Below are 13,343 nucleotides of genomic sequence, written 5' to 3' on the forward strand. Positions count from 1 at the left end.
TAGTTTCCAAATGAAAATGAAAACTTGCGGACAGAATTACAGGTCGGCACAGGGCTGCACTCGGTTTGTCTGTCAAATTAGTAGTCAGACCAAAAGCGTGCTGATCAAAATGCATTGAACAGATGGGAGAAATCTGTAAATATTCATCACGGGCCAAACACACAGTTGTACACTTTTGGGCTGCAAACTGAACTTCAAATGCTGCCAAGGTTGTTAATTCCTGTTTGCTCTCCTCTCACGGGCCGTGTTTGGGTGTGTCCTTTCCTGTCACGAGAAGCATAATTCAAGTGATTCCTCCTCTATGATGCTGAATTATTACAGCGTGCAGAGCTCACATCACTTTTTGCTTTCTGGTCTCTTGCGAATTTAATTTGACAGGCAAGCCTTTCATCCACCCCGATGGCAGCGCTGTAGTTTACAACCCAGCCGCCGTCGCCTCGGCTGCAGGCAGGAACCCACAGCAGGGGAAAACCCTGCAGCAGCCAATCCCTGCCCCGACGCAACAACACCAAACCAATCACCTCCACTCACAGGTCAGTGGGTGGGATAACATATTTCAGCAGGAATCTTAACTTTTCCCTTTACAGTTCATGTAGAAACTAATGATTTTTCTAACTTTCTTTAACCTCACTAACTTACAATGTTGAAATGGGAGCTGACAATAGGATGGCAGGAGCTTAATTGACTATAGCAGCATAAGAGTCTCCATGATGTCACCAGTGGGAGGAGCCACAGTGGGGCTTACTGTGACTTTGTTTAACTCCAGGCTCGACACTGCAACAGTGCAGTTTCTTTGTTTCCATGTCGTCTGCTTGGCTCATCAGCTTGTTAAAATGCTCACTTGAGCAGCATTAACCTTAGTAATTTAGCACTTCATGTATGTAGCCTTTTACTACTCATTTTAAAACAAATTGGCTTGACAAACATGAAAATGTCAGCTGAAGAAAGTGTTTTTTTAGCAATTTAAAGAGCTTGTTAGCTAGATAGCTCACGGTCGATTGAGGCTCCCGCTATTTTACTTTTTAGCATCCTACGTCCGGTCTCATCTCCTGTCCCTCTGTCCATGTCTTCTTCCCTTCCCTCCTCAGCCGATCTGTCCTCCTCTCCAGCTGTCTTCTGAGCCTGTCCACAACCCAATGGTCTCGTATCCTCTTCCTCCTCCTCCTCTTCCTCCTTCTCAGTTCCTGCCCGTCTGTCCTAACCAACAGTACACTGTGGTACAGAACTTCTTTCTTTCCATTGTATTATTCCTCCCCCCCTCCCCCGTTCCATCTCCTGTCAGACCTGGCTCATTAAGAGTTTGTCTTTAGTCTTTAGTTTCTCTCAGGAATTAAATGAATAAATTGAGCTTTGACACAAATGTTCAGAAAGTCCTAAAAACCTGCTCAGCTTATGTCTGGCTAAATAAATGGTCTCAGCTCTTACTTAGACCCAAGTCATCATATGTATGTGCCTTTTAAATAAGCCCCTGACTAAATGATCCTCTTTGATATATTTAAAATGTAGCTACATGTTATTGCGATATATATCACATTCTTTGCTACCAAAAAATAATATTTTAAATTGTCAATTTAGGGAGCAGAGTTTAGTATCCATTTGGTTAATGATGTGTAAAATAAGCACAACATTATCTCACCTTTGCAAACTTCAAAACAGACTATTACTCTCCCGATTGACTATTCACTTCTAGATAAAAAAAATCATTTGTGTGGAAAGGTGTATCTAAATCCAGCAGGAGCCATTCCCCACATATATAGATCATGCATTCACTTAACCTCATTTTTGACCTGGTTCTAGTGAAAGACATGCCTCTGTGACTAATTATGCCTGTGGAAAGTTCCATTAATATTTAATTCATCACCAGATGTTGGCGCTGAATAATCCATGACTAAAAACACTACTTTTCCAACAGCATGTCAGAACTGACCTGAACTGGCGCGCAGTGGCGATGCAGATAAATAGATCGCTTTACACTTGAGCTGGTCTCTGCAGACATGGGTCAGATTTACACTCTGTGCATTCGTTTAAACCTTCAAGGAAAAAATACTTTGAGCAAATGTCTTTGATTCAGCAATTCAGCTCAGAAATCAGCTGACTGTCCCTGGTGGTTGAAGCGTATTGATCCACAATCTGGACAGATTTAATAAGAAAGATTGTCTGTGCCCTTGTGCTGGATATTTATGTGTCTTTTATTTCATTTAAATTTGTCAGAAAATCTGACTCTCATTTATCTCTCCAGCCCGACACCCTCAACGCCCAGTTCAGTCACATGACTCTGGCGCAGCAGCAGCCCAGCGACGGCGGGGCTTCAGCTCCGGACAACCGCCATTTCCCCACCGTATACCACCACCACCACCACCCCTCCTCTATGGTACTGCAGGGAGCTCCTCCCCCACAGCAGCAGCAGGTTGCTAGCTACATGGTGGCAGGGCCATCAGGAGGACACCCAGGGGTGCTGCAGGGCCAGCCCATGGCGCTTCAGACCCCGGCCCCCAACCACGCATACCCCAGTTCCACCCCGGGCCCTGCTGCTTTCCCCGGGTCCACACTGAACCAGCAGCTCCTCCAGCAACACACGTACATCCAGCAGCCTGTCCAGCAGGTGGGGACGCCTACGATCTTAAAATCGCGCTGACTGTCCGTAACTGTGCGAGAATGTGGTGATTTTGTCTGTAGGTCTCAGTCATGAGTCACTCCTGCAGTGGAAAAGCAGCTTTATGACTAATCCGTCACTTCTCCTGTCGCTGTGAAGTGCATTCAAATGGGAGTGCTGATGTGTCACACAGTCCTTGAATTCGTGTTAATGCGTCTTTTACAGATGTCCACGTGTTACTGCTCGACAGCCCACCACCCCCACTGCTCTAGCCAGCAGCAGCAGCAGCAGCAGCAACAGCAGCAGCAGCAGCACCACTACCGACCGCCCGTCAACCCGCTGCCCTATAACTGTCCTCAGAGCCAAAACCTGCCCCAGCAACAAGGTATGAATGCAGACATTTACTGAAGAATTTCTTCCCTTTTGACACCTGAATAATTTGTCTCTTGATGGCTTTGTTCAGCAGTTGAAAAGGTTTTTTTAAAATGTTAAATATGTGTGAAGAAATTGGCTCTAAATGCGACTAAACAATCCGGAGAGATGGACACACACTCACAAGACCCAATTTTACAGCGAACCTGCAGGTTTCCCCTCATTCGGACAGATTTCTGTGATGAACCAAAGCTACAGCTCACTCAAATGGAGCTTTTTAAATGCCGTGTTGGATCTAAAGACTAATCATACGATTTAAAAAATAATGAATGAGTTCTGCAGCCTCGGATGTGAAGCGACTGATTTTTAACAGAGAAGAGCAGTGCTCGTCCTTGCTGCCGTATCGAGAGTCTACTATATCAATATGCTTTGTTAACTTCCCACTTTTAGCTCTTAGCTTTTACTTTTTGTTATTGTTGTTCTCACAAGGGAACAATGCCAGCCACGGCCCGACGGCTCGACTGAAGGACAAATATTTCTCCCTTCCCTTTCCTCGGTTTGTTTGTTTTCACGAGTTCAGATGTCTCCCCGGGAGTCATCTACTTGATTATTCTGTTTCTGTTTTTTCTTCACCGCAGGAGTTGAGATTGTTAGCTCCTGCTCAGTCTCCCTCACACGCACACTCTCGCTTAACTGGATGTAATGTTGGCGCGACTGTGACACACACACATACACGCTGGTGCGCATATGTCTGTGTAAGTGGCTGCGGCACTATTCTGTCATCTGTAGGCTGCAAATGTGGCTTCCCTGCTGGGGAGCCGGGGAAGAGACACCAGACAAATGAAGCTGACCTACAAAGGCAAAGGACAGCAATTATTTCTCAGGGAAACAGAAAAAATGACTAGTTTCCCCTCTGTTCTTGCTTTAATTAAAGATATATATATATATATACACCAACTAAAGGTGAAGATGTTGCAGCATGCCTTGCACACATAATAAATACGTTATCAGTGGAAAATTCTCTGATGGCTCAGTCGGTGTCCGCAGAGGAACCTGCGACTGTTTCCACTCACTTGCATCAGTCAGTCACCGCCACCACAGGGACTTCAGCTTCAGTCACGGCCGTTCTGGGAAAGCAGCTTCTATTATATATGAGGGGACTGAAGGATTTGTCTTCCTTCCATGCTGCTGTTGGATGACGCTAGAGTAGGGTGAAGACATGCTTGTACTACAAACTTAGATATAGGGGCACTATGTAGTTTTTGAGAAAAAATTCAAATGAAGAATTTTAATATTTACTATATTATTGAGGTTATAATACAAACTTGGTAATAATTTGTGAAATTGTGTTGTCCTCTAAGGTCAGTTTGTTTATTTAGCTCAGGCATAAAAAAAGTCTTTCTCTTATGATTAAAATTCCTTCCCCAAAAGACTTTTAACGTCATTGCTACAAAGAAAATGTGACAAACATTATATTCAGTGAAAGTTAAATGAGAGAAAATCTTTTTTCTTTAAAGGAATGATGAAAACTTTAAGGAAATTCAAATGTAACTTGAATTTAGAGCTAAAGTGATTAGTCAGTGTATCGTTTCATGCATTTTTCAGGCAGAAATTCCCCAAATTCTCTGGTTTCAGCTTCTCTAATGTGAGGATTTGCTGTTTTACATTGACAAAAGTGATAATAAAGTGAATGTTTTTTTAAGTTTAATGCTGATTCACATAAAATAATGAATCTAAAGATGTCACCCTGCACTCAGGGACATTGTAGTGGCCACTTTTTCTCTGTTTTCTGACATGTATCGACAAAACTATTAGTTTTGTGCTATAAACTATATGACACTGATTTTGATGCCACAAGTCAAATAATAAATACATTAAAATGAATAGCCTGCATACAGCAAGGCTTAAACATCGGATACTGGAAACAAACCCTTCAGTAATTATTATGGTTCAGTTGTATTGAAATTGTTCAGCTTGGGCTGCTCAGGGCAGGATTAATTTTAATTTGAATGGTGTCTCAAGGTTGTTTAGAAGTACAATTTAATACCAAAGAGGAAGAGCACTGAGCCTGAGAGGCGGGATGCGGGGCCGGGACGCTGTCTGAGAGGCCTCTATGAATCTCACAGTGAACCGGTCTCTTTTTCAGCCCCTCACTCCTCACCTGCAGGACACACAGCGATCTCGCCACAACGCAACGATCAATGCAGGACGGAGTGTGCATGCAAGGGAAGCAAAAAAACAAAACAGAAGATGCTCAGTGACACTTGCATGATACAGAGAGGGTCTGAAGGAATTTCCTAAGTAAAGAATTATGCTGCCTGCTGGACTGGTACAAAATCGTGTGCTTTTGATGTTACAGTCATTTCATGCATGGTTTGTAAGTGAAGGTGGGGAGGCGAGGGCGGATAAAAATAGTCCTCCCCCTCTCTGTTCCTCACGGAGCACTTCCATTGTCTCCCCCGTACTTTTCTCCCAGGGCGGCAGACTGTAAAGACACCTTCACAAAAGGACGTCCTCTCCTTTGTCGCTCGCATTACCCACATGCGTGTGTCACAAGGGACAGTATTTTCAAATGTCTCTTTTTGTCACCTTGACATTTAAGTGTCTTGATTCTCTGCCCCCCACCCCACCTCCCCTTCCGGCTAGGAATAAAGTGCCGCCATTTTAGGCAGTACGGAAAATGGACGAATCTATGTCGTTTATTGGGTGTCATTTTTATTATTGCTCTAAATGGCTTTTTTAACTACTTAAGGATTGTCACACCACTGTTTATTATTTGTTGAAGTTAAAGTTGCAACAGTTAGTTGACTGGAAAATTGTTGCCAACTCATTTTTTAGGTAACTATGTCAAATATTTGCCTGTTTGGGCTTCGTAAATGTAAGAATTGGCTACTTTTTATTATTTGTGATAGTAGATGAAGCTTCTTTGGTTGTTTTTTTGGACTATTGGTTGGACAAAATGAATGATTTGTGCACTCACTCGGCCACTCCGGTTGCAGGGTTCGGGCGCCCATCGGCTAAATCAAATGTATTGACTTTCTCATGTATTTCAAATGCCTCAGACCTGTTTAGCTAACAGCTCAACTCCCCGAGCCTTCCACAAGCCTTCAATCTGCACGGCGCTCCTTTAAAATCTATAAAATCTTGAACTATTTTCCTTCTTAAATCTTGATAACCAAGCCTTTGTCAGTCCCGTCTCCTAGCCATGTTGCACAAATATCATCAATATTAATCTCTTTTTTTGGGGGGTTTCCTATCGGGTGTCTCTTTTCATTTGGTCACAGTCTTGTGCCTTTCTCATTTCGCCTCAGTGCACCAAGCCGTGATGCCAAACCCAGCGTCCAGCTACCAGACCGTAGTGGGCGTGCAGCCAACCACCAACCTCGCTCTCACTGGCAACCAGCAAAGCAATATGGGCAACCAGATGCAAGGCATGATGGTCCAGTACCCTCCAATGCAGTCTTATCAGGTATTGTGATGACGAGACGGTGTCATATTCATATTAGCAGTCGAGACATGGAAAAACAGCATTCAGTTAATTCCATTATGAATTTTATGAATGAGATTTGCTGGTCTTGACATCTCCTACTTGTTCTGTGTTCTTGTCAAGGCACAGGAAGAGAAGAGAACTTCAAAAACAAGAGCGTGCACTTGATATTGGCACTTATTTTTTATTTTTACTTATGTTAATTGTCCTTAAGATTTAAGAAAATACAAAACTGACCCAGGGGCACTGGGTTTCTTTTTTGGTAGTCATCCGGCCAAGAAAATGAATATTAACTTTGTTTTATACGACAGAGAAAGGATCTTACAGTTGTCTAAATGTGTGGGAATTAATTGGTCAAGCCAGTTTTCAGTACTTCTATCCATTTTATCTGCTTGATATCCATTTATTTACCAACTGTTTTTCCAATTCTTTTTTTAATATTTTTTTCTTCGTAGCAGGTTTCTGTGCCACAGCAGACGTACCAGCAGCCTGTGTTTGTGTCCTGTCAGCCGGGGCAGGGAGCAGTGGCTGTCGCTGGCGTGCAGCCCTGCTACAGCCTGCTCCCTCCAAACCAGCACACCACCATGAGGTACCGTCCTCGCTCTCTGCAGGTTTTTTTAGATTATGATATAGCAACGCTTTCTGTCGAGACCACATTTCAATAATGTGTTCATGGTGTGTTATAATGCATTCATAATGCTTTACGAGTAGTGGTTATGACTACATATTACACTCAACATTTAACTGTAGTAAGGAATCGTCGAACGCCATAAATGCGCACGCAGTCTCATGAATGATCTTGGGACTGTATCTACATCAGCTGCCTGCAATTCGGTTTCTGGGACAAGGTGCATCTACAGGCGAGCTGATAATTTCATCTAAACCTGATTAAAGCAGCTTCAGCTATTAGAATCTGTCATTAAAAAAATATGAGCATAAATCAGAGGAAGTTGATTATCAGTGTGTACATGGCTTTAGTTTGTTTTACAGATAAAAGCTGCACCAGAAAACACAATTAACAATTTTCTAACATTTTACACGACTGCTTTAGGCCTTTAGAGTGATCATTGAATAGATCGATGTCAACTGGGTTATTAAAGAAATCACGTTAATGCCAGAAAACCATTTGCTAATTACTCCCATATATCAAAGTATTGATGTGCATGGAAACTGCTGTCTGGGAAAGCACAGGAGATCAATGGGCAACACGTTCTGTGAAGTTTGTTAATGGGGCATTCGTTGTGTATTATAACACAGTCAAAATGCTTTATAACTACACTTAATAAACAGCTTTTTTTAGCAACAGTCTTAAGACATTAAAGATGTGACTTATCATGCTGTTGATATAGTGCATCAGAAAGCATCGTGTGTGTGCCTATGAGTGTTAATGACTGCGTTATAATACACTATGAATGTCCCCAAAATGCACTGCAGAAGTGTTAACCATTTATCTCTTGCGTTACTTAAGTAGCATCTGTTTCCATGCACATCAATACTTTGATATATGGGAGTAATTAGTAAATAGTTTTCTGGCATTAACGTGACTTCTTTAATAACCCAGCTGACATCGATCCATTTAATAATCACTCTGATGGCCTAAAGCAGTAGTATAAAATGTTAAAAAAAGAGTTAATTGTGTTTTCTGGTGCAGCTTTTATCTCTAAAATGAACTAAAGTTATGTACACACTGGTAATCATCTTCCTCTGATTTATGCTCATCCTTTTCTAATGACAGGTTCTAATAGCCGAAGCTGCTTTAATCAGGTTTGGATGAAATTATCAGCTCGCCTGTAGATGCACCTTGTCCCAGAAACCGATTTGCAGGTAGTTGATGCTGCTCCTCCCTCCTGAAGTGCCTCTTATTTATAGACCGAACAGGCCCGATGAGTGAATCCCCAAAGCCGCTCCGAGCCAAGGTCATCTTTGTTCACCGCGGGGGGGAAAAATGAGGTTATTACCACGATGCTTTTAGTGAACCGGGTGTTCGTGTAGCTGATGAATGTCAACTCTGACACACCTCTCAAAGAGTCTTTTTCCTCCGTTCCTCTAGTACTGTGGCGCTCTCTCTCATTATAAGCTGATTGATAGAACTAGTTCACAGAAAGCAAAACATGTAATTAGTTTCTACCTCCATGGACCCAATCAATCTGGATACTGGTGAAAGTAGCACTACAGGGACTGCTGTGCACGCCGGGATACACAACAAACACCAGGCGGGAACACAGCCATGTACGCAGTCGTCACCTGCAGGAGAACAATGCAAAGACACACACACACGTGCGGAGAGGTCACTCTCTCATTGTCCCAGCTGTAAAATGAGGCTGCGTTAGTAGGGCAGTCGGTGTGGAAATGATTTATGCGGCGGTGTTGGAGCGGCTCAGCGTCCTCCCACGAGGGCCCGACTGTCCACCTGCAGCCTGCTTTTTCACCAGCTGTATGCTGAGTCCCTGCAGGCAGGTTGCTTACAGAGCAGAGCGCAGCTACTCCGCAGATGGACTTAAAGGGAAATTTCAGATTTAATACCCCAACTGCAGCGTTAAGATCTCAGAGCTCCCGGAGATTTCCGTCTGTGCGGGTTTAGATTTTTAAGACCTACTTAGGTGTGAGCATCATATCGGACATATTTTTTCTTCAGGCTGTGGAGTGCCGCAAGCACTTCAAGTGACAAATTTGGCAACATTTAAACCTTAATCAGGGTATCTGCACTGCATGAAAAGTCTTTTCTTAATCTTAATCTTATTTTTTTGTGATTGGTTAATCCATTCATTCATTGATTCATTCATTCATCCATCCATTTTCTGCTGTTTATCCAGGTCCAACTCCTGTTTAAATGTTAATAATTGACATTCCGATTATTTATTTTATTACGGCTGAGTCTTTTTGGGGCCCAAATTCTCTGATTATCTTGGCCTTTGGGAAACACTGATCGACATTTTGCGCCATTTTATGACATTTGATCACACAAACAACTAATCAATTAAGCAAGAAATTTTTTTAAGACGAATCAACAATGAAAGTAATCTTGTGATATAAATGTCAATAATATTTGCACTTTCTAACTCATTCAAACTCATTTCTACTTTGGCCATGAGAAGGGTATTAAGTTTTATTTTATGCGATACTGGAAAAGTGGTAAATTAAATGAACCTGGTAGAAACTCTGTTATAAAACACTGTCTTTACTCTGTGTCCATTCACAGCTCTACAGTGAGTTTCCTGCCTGCCCAGATGATGGAGCAGCTCCAGTTTCCTCAGACCTCGTCCCACTGCGTCTCCCAGCAGCACCCAGGCCAGCAGTACGCAGGTACGTCCTCCCCTCTGCCGAGGTCTAGCTTCTGCAGCAGGAGAGTGCGAATACTCACTTTTCACTCTCTGACATTAACCGCCCTAGAGATTCCCCATCAGCGCCAAGCGCCCCAACATGCTTTATTTTCCCTCATCTCTCAGTGTCAATAACTGCAGAATGTATTCCTTCATCGCTACAACTCGGGCTTCTTAATGAAATAATCTTCCCCGGGTTTATGCTGCCATTGTATGTGCGTCAGACGCGTGATTAGATTTACACTCCGGATTTTCAAAATGAAAAAGAGTGAGGCATAGTGATGACGGCTCCCTGGAGTTTGGATAAGTGAAAGTGATTTGCACATCCAGCCCTTCCTCGGGAGCTGCTGCGCAGAGATTAAACAGCTAGTGAGTCGACCACTGCAAATGTTATGTTGACAACGACTCTGTCAAGATGTTGTTTGGTACGGTTAAAAAATGGTTGAGGCCTCTGCAGTGTGAGTTTCATGTTGATGTATATAATCACATGGTTAAATCTCATGCTACAGGTAAACATACTACTTTTTTCCAAACGTAGTCGTCTCATAATGATGTTGCTTTTCTTAATTTATAAAGAGTACAATAAAGAGTGTGTATTACAGGAACGACAACAGCATGAAACAGCATATAAAATCTGTCACTACAGTCGGATGACAGTGCATTTATAAGGCTGATACTGATATGAATATTTATAAATTTAACAATAGTCCAAAAATGAAATATTGGTCAGATTAATTTATTTTTAAGAGAAAATAGAGGCTGAATTATATTGGATTAATGCAGATATTCAATATGCATGAAATTTTTCCAACTTACTTTTGTCTGGATGCTGATACCAATATATGCACATATTTTTTCCACCTTAGCACAACAAACATCAATTCTCTATATAGTGGAATTAAGCAGTGGTGGGAAAAGTGCTGAAAATCTGTACGAGTACAGTTACATTACTGATATATTACTCAGAATAATGCATTATCAGTAGCAGGCATTCAGTCTGAGGGGTCACCTCTGCAAACCTGCGCCTGGATTTTGTAGGTTATTGTCCTTATATTAAGGTTTTCATGGGCCGTTTGTTCCTGGTTTTACAAGTAACTGAGTCGATTACATGGTGTAATTTATACTAGAGTACGAGTAAATTTAGATTTGAAGAAATACTGTGACGCGTTTCAAAATCTACACATTCAGGCAAAAAAAAACAACAACCACTCAGTCAACACTTACATAGGCATCACATCGGAAGAATTATTCATTTCAGGCTGAATCCAACATCTAATATGACGATATTTGACAGACAGTGAGTGGCTCTCTGGTGGATAAACTCTCTGTCATGACAACACTGATTTAAATGACTTTAAACCTAGTTTACACTTTCCACTCTGATGTTACTTGTGACTTAACTGCTAACATGTTCACCGGTTCAGATATATCTAACCAAACTGGCAGATATCGGTCCAGGTGTAATGGACATAAACATCAAGTAAGTTGGGAGGTGGATAGATGGAACTCAAGAAATACAAATCACTATAATTACCCATCTTTGCACGTATGGCCTGTTCTGCACTGGCCTTTTCGAGGGCTCACAGACTCTCTGTCCAGAGGCCCAGGTGGGGCAGTCTCCTTACTAATGACCTTTATTATTCATGTCTGATTATTATGGGAGAGCAATGGAGGGAGCCATCATTTCCAGCCCGTCAGTAATGAGGTCAGCTGAAGGTCTCGCGACGGCCTTACCTACAGCGTCACCAGTAAACATTTTTAATTGGCCAAGTCGGGGCCAGAAATAATCTGCAGATTAAGTCCAAATATCCGTTGTCCTTGCTCTTGTTGTCGGGTAATAATTCATAAATCAACAACCGCGTCGGCTGTGCAAAGTTTGCTGTATGATTTCCACCTAATGTGAGCTTTGTGTAAACAGAAATTAATTACATGGCAATATATTGTAGATATTTTTCTTAGTTCATTTGCTCGTGCACCTCTGATGGTGTGTTATTTATTTATTTATTTTTTTTTCGTTTTTTTTTTTCTTCAAGTCACATCAGTCACGTTCATGCGTCACAAACTAATAAGATAATTGGATCTCGCGGATCATCGCAGAGGATTTAGCAGGGAAAGGGAATGGAGTCTGTTATTGCTACTGCGGTTGTGCCCTCATAATCAAGGCACTTAAAACCTAATTGCTCAGCAGCTAACGGTGTTTCACTGATGAGGTGTGTCGCTGAACAAAAGTGCTGAAAAAGAGCTTTTGGGTGAAAACACATTTAGTCTGACGGTTCACTGCGGTGCATAAATGATGAGTTTATGTGATGAATTGAACAGAAGTACGAATATTAAATGCGCATCTTCCTGACCTGATTCGCCTCTTGTCAACACTGTTTCAGCTCTAGCTTTTGTTTGCTTTTTCTTTAAACTTGTGTGTATGTGTGTGTGTGTCTGTGTGTGCAGGGTTGTTACCCCCAGGCCCCAGCAGCAGCATGGTGATGCTGCAAATGACAGCACCCCCCTGCCAGCAGCCCCGGGCCCCCTCCCCCTGCCAGCGGAAACAGCCCAACCACAAACAGCCGGGCGCCGAGCACCAGCGCAGCCGCAGGCCTGCCGAGCTCCCCCCGCCTCCAGACAACACCCAGGTACAAACGCTGCCCGTGTGCATCGATTAGGAGCAGGCCATCACTCAAAACAAAAACACCTCTCACGAAATGGTTGAAATAAAATTGAATTTTTGTGCCGTCAAGTGAAAAGATTGCATTATAACCTTTTTTTAAAACCTCACTGAGTTTGTCTTAAGATTTTCAGTAGATTGAATTAGCGGAGAGGCCTGGAGCTTTTGACTTGATTTCCAAAAGATTGTAAATTACATTTTTAATTTGCTCGGGTAATGTTTGCCACATAGGACAATACAGTACATGTCAGAAAGTTAAGGCCATCACAAGAAAGCAATTTGAAAGCCAATTTAGTTTGGTTGTCTGAGTTTGACAGTGACATGAGAATTGCCCCCTGGAGCCAAACCCGGCCTCTCCTGCACTCCAGGCAGGTTAAATGTCGCCGTAAATAGGCTCTGCAAATGAAGTCAATGCCAGCGTAGCTTGAAAATGAGGAGAAAATAGTCCTCGGCATTAGGGTGTAATGGTACATTAGTGGGACTAATGTGGTTGGGATGGTACATTAAAGCAACAACACGAACAACAGAATTACTTTTTTTTGGAAAGAGAGAAATAGCCACAGTTGCTTTTTTTGTTTTGAATGAAAGTGTTTGTGTTCCTCCCCATAATCTCTCGCCGCACCGCCGGTGTGTTGTGTGTAGAGCAGCTTGCCCTCGTCCCCGGCACTCACTCCCTTGCCAGGCCAGCCGCCCAGCGTCAAGGGCCTCCCATCAGGCATCTCGTCCATCCCTGTCATGGCCCACCACCCGCACCACCACCACCACCCGCAGCTCCCTACAGCCTTCTGCCACAGTGGACAAGGTCAGAGACGCCACCAGGGTCTCCACTCGCACTCACAGAGCAATATATTAAAGAGCAACACTGCAAGCTAGTCAAGAGTTATGGATCTGTGTTTGTGCCTCAATCAAAAG

At 42.8% G+C, this 13,343-nt stretch overlaps 1 protein-coding gene across 10 annotated transcripts in view; it reads left to right on the forward strand.

The window, feature by feature from the left end:
* The window catches only part of LOC119014996 (R3H domain-containing protein 1), a 46,190-nt gene that overhangs the window by 28,884 nt on the left and 3,963 nt on the right, over positions 1-13,343 (forward strand). For 6 of the 10 annotated variants that reach the window (XM_037090487.1, XM_037090493.1, XM_037090494.1 and 3 more), the window contains 9 exons: positions 379-533; positions 1,089-1,217; positions 2,240-2,602; positions 2,819-2,978; positions 6,277-6,434; positions 6,908-7,041; positions 9,652-9,755; positions 12,218-12,399; positions 13,074-13,233. In XM_037090487.1, coding sequence (XP_036946382.1) covers positions 379-533; positions 1,089-1,217; positions 2,240-2,602; positions 2,819-2,978; positions 6,277-6,434; positions 6,908-7,041; positions 9,652-9,755; positions 12,218-12,399; positions 13,074-13,233 — 1,545 coding nt within the window. The remainder of the gene's footprint in view (positions 1-378; positions 534-1,088; positions 1,218-2,239; positions 2,603-2,818; positions 2,979-6,276; positions 6,435-6,907; positions 7,042-9,651; positions 9,756-12,217; positions 12,400-13,073; positions 13,234-13,343) is intronic. The other 4 variants (XR_005073137.1, XR_005073138.1, XM_037090488.1 and 1 more) reach the window with 3 other exon arrangements.

Source organism: Acanthopagrus latus, chromosome 24 (assembly GCF_904848185.1).
Source record: "Acanthopagrus latus isolate v.2019 chromosome 24, fAcaLat1.1, whole genome shotgun sequence".
NCBI classification, from domain to species: Eukaryota; Metazoa; Chordata; class Actinopteri; order Spariformes; family Sparidae; genus Acanthopagrus; species Acanthopagrus latus.